A 10,011-nucleotide genomic window follows, 5' to 3' on the forward strand; every position below is an offset into this window, starting at 1 on the left:
GCTGCAAAGAAACCCTGAAATCCTCACAGAGGTGCTGTGAACAGAAGAAACACCTCAAATTGTAGCTACTTCTGGAAGAGAACTTTGCCCAAATGCGGTCCTGATGTTGGGGTTATTTGAGGTCTGAAAGTGATGTAAGACATCACTGGGGAGATCTTGTGTCCTGTTACCTCTAGAGGTCAAACTGATACGGACTGACCACCAGGAATGGAAGATCCCCACAGAGCTAATGTCCAGCCCTCTCCCTCACCGTCCAAGTCCTCCTGGCCAGGGTTAGGGACAAGCCGACAGTTGTCGGGGCCCGGAGGTTTCTCGTCTGGAATCCCATCGTTGTCATCGTCATCGTCGCATTCATCTCCCATCCCATCGTTGTCTGTGTCCACCTGGGAGCTGTTGGGCACTGACGGGCAGTTATCCCGGGTATCCTGGTGGCCGTCCCCGTCACTGGTGGAGAAAATCGCAGGTAAAGGTTATCCACTGATGTGGGTTTTAAAATGAGCACGCCACACATTGTTAGGAGCTGGGATCCTCAACAAGATCAGCAGAAGTCGGTGATTTTGGCCTTACGAAGCCTTAAGCTATTAGTTACACTTGCTTTTCTGAGGGCTGAAGAAATTCCCAAAAAGACAGAGGTTAAGGCCAAGTTGGGTTGTCATGGAGTCGCCTTCCCTACTCCCCATCCCCAAGACTTCATGCATCCTAAGTACAATTTTTACAGGAAGCTCTCACCTGTCCTGGTTGGTGTCACAGACATCCCCCACTAGATCATGATCGGTGTCTTTCTAGTAAAAAGAAAGCAATAATAATTTAATAAAGCAGTAAAAATAACTTTCCGTAGATCAAGAGGAGGATTAGGCAATAAAGAGAACAAAGAGAGGGGTTAGCCTAGATCATTCTGGGTGAAAACAGCTGACGATAGTGGGAGAGTTCCTCCTGCTGTATTTACAACTTACCCCTGACTTTTACTGCAGAATGGCAGCTAAAATCTGCAAGTGGTGATTTTGGGGAGCTACCAGGTGTGCCTGCCTTAGGCAGGTAACACGAGCACTGTCTTGAGTGAGAGAAATGAACCCATACCACAGCAGAGCTGTGAGTGCTCGCTCACCTGGTCAGGGTTGCTGACTGTTGGACAGCTGTCGCACACATCGCCTACTCCATCTCTGTCGGTGTCTTTTTGGTCAGGGTTGGGAACTCTTTTGCAGTTGTCCATTGGGTTTTTGATCCCTGAAAAATAGGCAAAGTGGACCCTTCAAGGCAACAGGGCTACTACACTCTATGCAGCAAGATCTCTTTTGGATGTAAGAGATGGCAAAACCCTAGGGCAGCTGAATTAAAGCAGCAGTTTCAGGTTTTGTGTACATTTTACACACGTTTAATGTAAGGTACATCCTAGCAGCAATGGAGGAAAAGATATCAGCAGCAACTGATTTTAAAAACATGCTCCAGACTGCATTGTGATGGATGTTTGCACTTGAACCTAAGAGGAAATGTCCTTAACCACATTGCTCAGAGAAAGCTAAAGAATGTGGCTCCACACTGGCATCGTATCAGTGCAGGAGCAAGTGGCTGAATGCATGAAGCTGATGCTGTCTGGTTCCCTAAACCATGACAGAGTCTTTTTGCTCTAAAGTAGACATCTGTATAATTATAAAATAAGTCGAGGTTAATCTTGGCTATTTGAGATGGAAGATTTAGACAGCGCCTTTCCAAGGCCTGAGACAGGACAGGAACAATCTAATTTACAACCTGTGTGACTTCACTTCCCACTTCTCTGTGTTCACCCACACCACCAGCACATCGTGCCAGCAGGGAGCTGCTTGGCAGGATGCAGCCAGACCCAGACAGCACTGGATGCACTGGAAATACTCCATAAATAAATACGTATGTCTGAGGCCAGCAGCAGTTGTGATTTCTGGCTTTTCAAAGCCAGCTTTGTGCAAATACAGCATCATTAGCACACAGACTGTTCCTAAAGCCAGCCAGGTTTTTCCCCTGAGAAAACAGCCCTGACAAATGCTGCCTTGAGCCAGTAGCTGCTAACGACTTGGATATCCCCATACTTCTTAGTGAGTTTAAATTGCAGCAGAAAGCAGTGTCCTTGTCTGGACCAAGGTCAGGTTGTACGGTACATCTTTCTGTCTTAAGTCTGACACAGGTTTGATGTGATTGCACATGATAAGAGTGCTAATAAAAACACTTAGCACCATCCTGAAGACAGATCTTTAACCCCTACAGGAGCTGACCTGTGAAGGATGCTGGCTCCACTGCTCATCTGGGCATCTTAAAAACTGAGCTGTGCTTCATCCCATCAGAAATTAGTTCTGCTCCTGCAAAGCTCAAGCCTCTGAGGGCTGATGCCTGCCGTGAGGACCTGTAGCTGTGTGTTGAATAACTTTCTGGTTCTTAGCTTGGTATCTGTGCACCTCTCTGCTCTCCAGCTGCTCTTACCATCTCCGTCCATGTCATCGTCACACTCATCTCCCTTCCCATCACCATCAATGTCCCGCTGGTCGTTGTTCTTCACTTGGCGACAGTTATCACAGGCATCGCCGAAGTTATCCTTGTCTGCGTTGCGCTGGTCTGCGTTGCGCGTGTACACGCAGTTGTCCTGCGGGTGAGAGGGGAAACCGAGCATGCAGAGAAAGACAGAAGTTGTGAGGTGTGTGACCAGCTGCAGCCAGTCTTGGCTTCCTCTATTCAGCCTCGTCACTGCCTGTTCAGAGAACACTAGCAGGCCCTGAAGATATCTCCAACCAGATGAGAGACTCCCTAACTCTGTGTGGACCATGATTTGAAAAGCCCCTTTGGTGCCATGATATTCTCTCCTGTCTATTTGTTTTTAGTCTTCAGACCATCCAGATTAAAAGGAAACATTGCATGCTGTGACCTGCAGGTTCTCTAAATTCACATTAAAGGTGGAGGCAGTTCCTTTGCAGGACCTTAAGTACATTTAGGGATGGCAGGACTTAAGCATTAGAATTCAAACCTCAGCATTTAATATCCCGTCTCCGTCAGCGTCATCGTCACAAGCATCTCCAATTCCGTCCCTGTCTGCATCTTCCTGGCCAGAGTTGGGGACAGTCACGCAGTTATCCTGAAAGAAAAGCGACAACGGGCCTGCTCGCGAGCTGTGCGTGTCACTTAGCTGAGTTCTGGAGGGTGGGCAGGGCCTTGCAGCACCCAGGGCCTCCACTCAAGTCAGAATTGCCCAGTTTTGGGTAGATGCTGCTCTGACACGCTGTTTCCAGCTAAATGTGAGATGACTGCATTGTACCTTGCGGCATTTTTTGTCAGAGCAGCGTTGCTTCTCATCAGGGACTCCATCAATGTCCGTGTCCTTCCCGCAGACATAGCCATTCCCTGCCCACCCCACGAGGCACTGCAAGAGAGCAGATAAAGAAAATGAGGCCTCTGGTGACTCCCCTGATGGCCTTATGCCTCCAAAATTGAAGGCTTTACATGAGAACCAGCACAAAACATTGCAAGTCCAGGTACACAATACTCTACAGGAAAAATACTGTCTGGAAGAAACAGTTATGCTGTAAATAGCATTTTAAATCGCTCACATACAAGCTCTTCACGTGTTCCTGAGATTACAAAGACAGATGCAGCAGCAAAACGTTTTGGCTCCAGCAAGTTGCTGAATGGTGCCTCTCCCTGCTCTGCTGCGTGTTATGCTTCACCACTGACAAATCTGTGGTGCTTCAGGCAAACAAGCAGCAGTGGATCTGAGGTGCCAGGAGCAGTTCGTTTCTCCAGAGGGCACGAAAGAGATGCTGCCTGGCGCAGGTGTGAATGGAGAGCAGGGCTGTGTCGGGAAGGCAAGCTCTCCAGGAGAGGGCAGTGGCAGACCCAGGAGAGCAAGCACAGTGCAAGGCAAACCAGAGCGCACAGACCTCAGTCGCAGGGAGGTTTGGGCCTTACCACGCAGGAGATGGACCCGTCGCGCTCCACGACACACTGCGCTTTCTCGTGGCATGGGTTGGCTTCGCCATTAGGGCAGCGTCTCACGACCTGGCTCTTGCAGCCGGTGACTTGATCCCCAACAAAGCCGGGTTTACAAGCCCCGCACTTGTAGGATCCCTGCAAGAAAAAGTGATAGGGAATTAAGTCTGACGTGAGTCCTGGCAAACCTTTGCTGTAACCTTCCTCAGCAGCTGCATTGCCACAGCTTACAGAGGCCCCAGCGCCTGGGGAAGAGGGAGCCACGTGAGGGTTTTTCAGTAATGCTTACCCGTGTATTGATGCAGATGGAGTTTGGGACACAATTTCTGGCAGCACCTGTCTCACATTCATTGATGTCAGTACAAACCTGCCCAGGAGGAAGAAAACTGATGTTAACTTCGCCCTCAAGTAGATACCACATCGGATTACAGAACTGGGGCACCACCAAATGCAGAAGCAAAGCCCCAGACACACCTTACTAGGACCCATGGCTCAAAGTTTTCCTTCAGACAAGCTTGAGCCAGATCCCAGCAACACTCCTTGACCCCAGGCAAGCTGCTCACCCTCTACAGAGTCACCAGAGATTTTAGCCTGGCAAAATAGCTTAGCTCTGAGCTGAGCTGTCAGAGTATCTCCTTACTGTAAAAGGATAGAAGAGAGTCAATGGAGCAAGAAGGTCAAAGACTGCGTCCTATGACCACCTAGCAGCTCTCTAAATAACACAAGCCACATGCTGTTCCTGCTTTTGGCAACGTATTCTTATAAACCATGCTAAGACCAGGTGAGTTTGGGTTTTATTATTATTTTAATCTGTCTGTAGCTGTCAGGGAAACAGCAGGGGCAGCAGCTGCATCAACTCTTCTGTGTCCTAGGAGGAAGGAGTTAATGGCTTCTGGGCCTTACCTGTTTGTTGGCCCTGGCATAAGCAAGTCCAACGCCTTCGACCATTTGGCCGGTGAAGCCGGGAGGGCAGGGATCACAGCGGAAGCCAGGGTTGGTGTTAATGCACTGCACCTTCGGGAAGCAGGGGTTTGCGTTGCACTGTGAACAGGACAGAGGTGGTGCGGAGCTGTGAGCTCGCTCGAGGCCAGCTGTGAAGACAGCTCTCAAAGCCAGCCTCGCTGGGTGAGATCCAGCTATTGTACTTGGCTTTTTAAATAATAAACAAAAAATGTATAGAAGTTTCTGGCTTTCCTTGCAAGTGGAAAATGCAGCTTCCCCATCTCAGTTGTTCTCCCAAGTCTCAATATGTGCAGACAAATAAAACAAATCCACTTTCAGGACTAATTCTTCTTAGGTGACATCAAATGCCCAGGCAAAAAACTGGCTCCACTGCACACTTTCCTTCCTGGCAGTCTCTGAATCCAGAGGACTGGGTAATTTCTTAAGCTGGTTTTGAAAGACAAAAGCAGTTGTTTGTTTACTACTCTGGGAAGCAACTGTCTTTCCAAAGTTGCTATTAGTGGTTGCTTTATTTTCTCCAACACTTTATTATTTTCACTGAATTCTCTACTGGCAGATGCATTACATTAATACAGCAGTTCCCACGTTTTGGTGACTAACAGAGTATCATCAATCTCAAAAATCTCTCATCAATCCTTTTAACTTCAGGTTTTTAAGCTGTAATGCTGTAGAAGTGATATGGCTTTGCCAGACACAGTTGCTTGGTTGACTAATCAGTGAGCATAGGACTCTGCTTTGGGAACCACAGACCTAAGGAGTCTTATGGACAAACAGATTTAATGGCTGAGTAAGGATTTGATACACACAGCGAAGTAAACGTGGTGGAATGCCACACTGGCTAAAAAAAAATAAATTAAACCGCATCTGCCTAGCAAGGTTTGATTTAAAGGCAGAAGTAAAGCAATATGAGCAGTGTGGTCAGATTTATTGTATAAAAGACTCTTCAGGAAACACTTGATTCTGTTCCACACATAATAAATCTTACCTCTAACAACTCATCGGCCATTAGCTCAAAAGATTGTAAGACCAACAGAGACTGTTCTGATCTTCCAAACTCACCTTCCTGTGTGGTACAAACCAAAAGATTTCTTTTTTCTGAGCCTGTGTAGCTTTTAGAAAGAAATACCTAACTAGGCTGGATATAAAACCCACACGGAGCAGAGCTTAAGGGAGGGTGAGATACAGACTTCTTCCAGTGAAATCATGTTTCTCTTGAACTTCAGCTCCTCGGGGAACTGCAAGACATCTTTACAACCCACAACACTCCAAGAAAAAGGAGCCAGTTTTGGAACTCCCAGCCTGCCCTCCTTGCTTTTTACCTCATTGATATCCGTGCACTGGGTCCCATTGCCAGAATAACCTGGGGGACAGGGTCCACAGCGGAAGCCGGTGCCGGTGTCCATGCAGGCCACACCAGGGAAGCAGGGGTTTGGGAGGCATCGGTTAAACTGCGTCACGGTGATGACAGGGCCCGTCACCTCGGTGTGCATGCCTGGGGACAAGAGGAAGGTTAGGAACAGAGATTATCATCAGGCAGTCCCGTTGTCTCAGAAGGTATCAGTGTGCTTCATGCACAGGACAATTCCTTGCATCCTGAGGGTTGAGCAGTTGCAGCTCTATTTTGTAAATGGAGAAAAACGAAGCCAGAAGCAGCAGCTTGACACATTTCTGAGTCAGAGCAGACATAAAATAAATAAGAAAGCCCAGAAGTCTTAGCTCCCAGTCCAAAACTCTCGTCATGCTACCCTCCTTTTTGGAGTAATGCCCTTGGTTTTGGAGTTTCACAGAGATCAGTGCTCCCCCTGGTTCCTCTACAGCTGCACCCCACTGGCGGCATGGACTCAGACACCCGGCTAAAGCAGAACCCACACAGCACAGGCTTAATAAACCTGGGATGTGTTGTAGAAGGCCATCAGCCAAAACCTCTGCTGTAGAAGGAAGCCATAATAAACAGGTCAGCTTGGTTTGCAGCAAAATCGCCAAATGCCAGGTTTTTGTCCTTATCCTCATGACCCGACCCATGGCACAAGGGAACTCGCAAAATTAATCTGTATGGGACACAGAACTTCACTGAAGGCCAGCGCGAGGCTATGAATAAACTTTCCCAAATACTAATGTCTCCCACACCCACTACCCTAAGTGGCAAGGGCTCTTTTTGCTCCTGCTTTCTCCAGCCTAAAAGCCCAAACTAAAAAATCTGAAACAAAACAAATCAAAGAACAAAACTCTACCACCACCACCAGCAAAATCCTCACTAAAAACAAGACCTCTCTTCTTTCTGAGAAATAATGAGAAGCACACGCCGGCTGTGAGTCGCGTTTTTCAATGCATGATTAAAAGAGGCTCAGATTCTGCAGCAAGGCGTACAGAAGGAGAACGCATATAAAGTGGAATGGCAACTGGGGAAGGCAGAAATCAAGTAACAGAGAAAAAGTTCAGGACAGTTTTATGAGCAAATTATTAAAACAATTGTGTGGATGAATGCATTTCTGTACTGCAGGTCCCAGAAGCTTTGGTTAATCTCTTTTCCAGCAGAAGTACAATCTCTCCAAGTGCAGAAATGGTTCTTGCTCCACCCTTGGAGTGCACTGGCAAATAAGAGAGCATCTCCAAGAACCCTGCTTTCTGTAAGCCAGACATACTGCAAGTAAGTTCCAGTCTAGAATAAAAAACATGTACTGGGGAGCAGAGGGCAAGATTTATATGGGAAAATTTATAACCCCCATTTCCTGAATCTTCTGTAAACAACCCCTGTGCTTGGATGGTGGCAGCCGGAGGATGGAAGCAGAGCAGAGCGGTGCCTCTTGGGGGTGATGTTCTCTTCCACTTGCAGCTCGGAGTAGCCAACTCCATCCCACCGGATACCCAGCATGTGTTCCCAGGCAGTTTTAACACTGGCCGTGGGCTGGGTTACTGGGAGATGTGGCTGGGCAGCTTTCCTCTCCAGGGGGCAGCTACCCTGAGAAGTGCAGCGTGGTGTGTCACAAAACCACCAACACGGTTTATTTCAGAAACAGTGGAAGTACGTGAGTGCTGGGGTTCTGCTAGAAGGAAATAGGAGAATTTTAAGACTGCTTCTGTACCCCATGCTCAGGAAACGGGTAATGGCTTCAGCTGCCATTGAAGCACGAGAACAGCATCACACACTGGTCCATGTGTGCAGAATGTCGTGGGGGGGGAAAAAAGCAACACTGATACTGAGTATTACCCTGTGCCACTCAGGTTAATTGTGAAACAAGTGATTTCCTTTAGTGATTTCCTACAGGTGACATTTTACTTTGGACATAAAGGTGTGAAGGACTTGGAGGAGGCAGTTGAACATGGGAGTCAATAACTCACCACAGGCATCGCACTCCATGACTGTATTCTTCAGGAATGTTATCTCCTTAATCTAGAAGAAAACAAGAACCACCACTTAGCCAAAGGCTGAGTTTTGCTCCCATGCAAACCAATAGCCCCACTGCCAGAACACAGGGTGTCTCTCTGAGACTGCACTGCTCCCTACAACCAACTCTTACCACAGAGTCTCTGTTCAGACTCCCTGGAAGCTGAGGTGGTTTGCATTCCCTGCTGTAAGTCACTCCCTACTGCAGTATTTCTACAGGCTAACTTGGTAGGCCATAAAGAAAGAGGAATCTGCTTCCTTTAGGTCTTCTGCTGTAGAAGATGCTGAGCTAGCAGTCCTAGAGAGGTTGGCTTCATCTGCAGTCCAGGCACTGCATGAGCAAAGACAGGAGGAGGTTCCCCTGTGAGCCATTTTTGCAGAAATATGAATAATCTCTGACATTGCTTACGCCATTCTCTGGCCCTAATGCCCTTGCCATGAGGATATTAGGAATATATTCACAAAAGCTCCTCCCTCCAGACTCCCTCTGATCTCCTCCAGGCTCTCATTCCTTCAAGTTTGCTTCAGTTAAGAGATAATGTGTAGCACCAGCAGTGCAAAGATGCTGTCCTTTGGTGAAGAAAGGAACATGGGATAGGCACAAGTCCGCATGTCACTCTCAAGCTAACATTTACATGACTCCCTAGCATCTCAGATAGCAATCCTAGCAGACTTCTTTCCTTCTTTTACTGCCTATCTACAGCTGATGCTCAGGACCACCCTTCCATACCCTGTGGGCTTCATCTTCCCAACATTAAGTAATTTCTCTTTGACAAAAGCTTCTACTCATGTCCCTCTGCCAGCTCCCAGGTATAAGGGAAAGCTTTCATTCTGTGTTAGATTCTCTCTTTCATTCAACACAGCCTGGGGTCATAGATTTTGAATAGTTAATGCAGAGATAGGTTTGACCCAAATCCCCAGAACATCTCCCATTAGAGGTGGGTGACAGAGAGCAGAGGGGAGAACGAATATCTGCTAATGAATATCAGTGGTTCCTTTGTGCCAAGAATCCCCCAGCCTTTGGCTCAGGAGAGCAGATCTGGCCTTTTATTGTTCTGCCCTTTGCCATCCTCACTGCCAACATCCCAGGATGCTGAATCAAGGAAAAGTAAGTTTTAGAAAATATTTGCACAGATTAAGAAATTATGAAGTGCCACCTTGGCTCTCTGGTGGTATGTGCAAGTTTGTCTTGCGAGGAAGAGTTTTCTTCAAAGCGCTGTTGAGAAAAAGGCCATGGATTAAAAAAAAACACCCCACAAACCAAAAACCTTAGGTGGCGAGAGCGAGAGAAAGAACAAATAGAAAACCTGTATGAGAAGCAGTGCTAAGCTGGAAGGGAACGCTGGAAATCATTGCTCGAGGCTGCCAGGAGCCATGTCTGACCTGATTCCTAGTAAACACTGGGTATTTATGCAGCAGCCTGAAATGTGAGAGAAACTCAACGCAGCAGATGTTTTTGCAGATTAGAGGCCGCCCAGTTTGCACTGGCACGGAGATGCGTCTGCCATTCCCATTACCTGGCAGGCAGGGGCTCTGCCCTCAGCTCCCGGAGTGGATAAAGGCAGAAAGGAACCTTTTTCTATGCTTAAAAGAGAGTTGACCAGACAAACCACCATCTCCTCATTAAAATAAGATCTAAGCACCCAAGAAGTTCCACATTCCCAAAGAAACAACTGGAGCCAGAAAGGCTTAGGATTAAAACAACAAGAGGAAAGAGT

General features: G+C 47.4%; 1 protein-coding gene across 1 annotated transcript in view; it reads right to left on the minus strand.

Moving 5' to 3' along the window:
- The window catches only part of COMP (cartilage oligomeric matrix protein), a 14,680-nt gene that overhangs the window by 1,868 nt on the left and 2,801 nt on the right, over window positions 1-10,011 (minus strand). Inside the window, exons 3-13 of the mRNA XM_010179177.1 lie at window positions 8,248-8,299; window positions 6,228-6,400; window positions 4,849-4,986; window positions 4,235-4,312; window positions 3,925-4,083; window positions 3,275-3,379; window positions 2,987-3,094; window positions 2,449-2,608; window positions 1,106-1,224; window positions 730-782; window positions 251-444 (exon numbers count right to left, since the gene is read on the minus strand). Coding sequence (XP_010177479.1) covers window positions 251-444; window positions 730-782; window positions 1,106-1,224; window positions 2,449-2,608; window positions 2,987-3,094; window positions 3,275-3,379; window positions 3,925-4,083; window positions 4,235-4,312; window positions 4,849-4,986; window positions 6,228-6,400; window positions 8,248-8,299 — 1,339 coding nt within the window. The remainder of the gene's footprint in view (window positions 1-250; window positions 445-729; window positions 783-1,105; window positions 1,225-2,448; window positions 2,609-2,986; window positions 3,095-3,274; window positions 3,380-3,924; window positions 4,084-4,234; window positions 4,313-4,848; window positions 4,987-6,227; window positions 6,401-8,247; window positions 8,300-10,011) is intronic.

This window comes from Mesitornis unicolor, unplaced genomic scaffold (assembly GCF_000695765.1).
Source record: "Mesitornis unicolor isolate BGI_N332 unplaced genomic scaffold, ASM69576v1 scaffold24932, whole genome shotgun sequence".
Taxonomy (NCBI): domain Eukaryota; kingdom Metazoa; phylum Chordata; class Aves; order Mesitornithiformes; family Mesitornithidae; genus Mesitornis; species Mesitornis unicolor.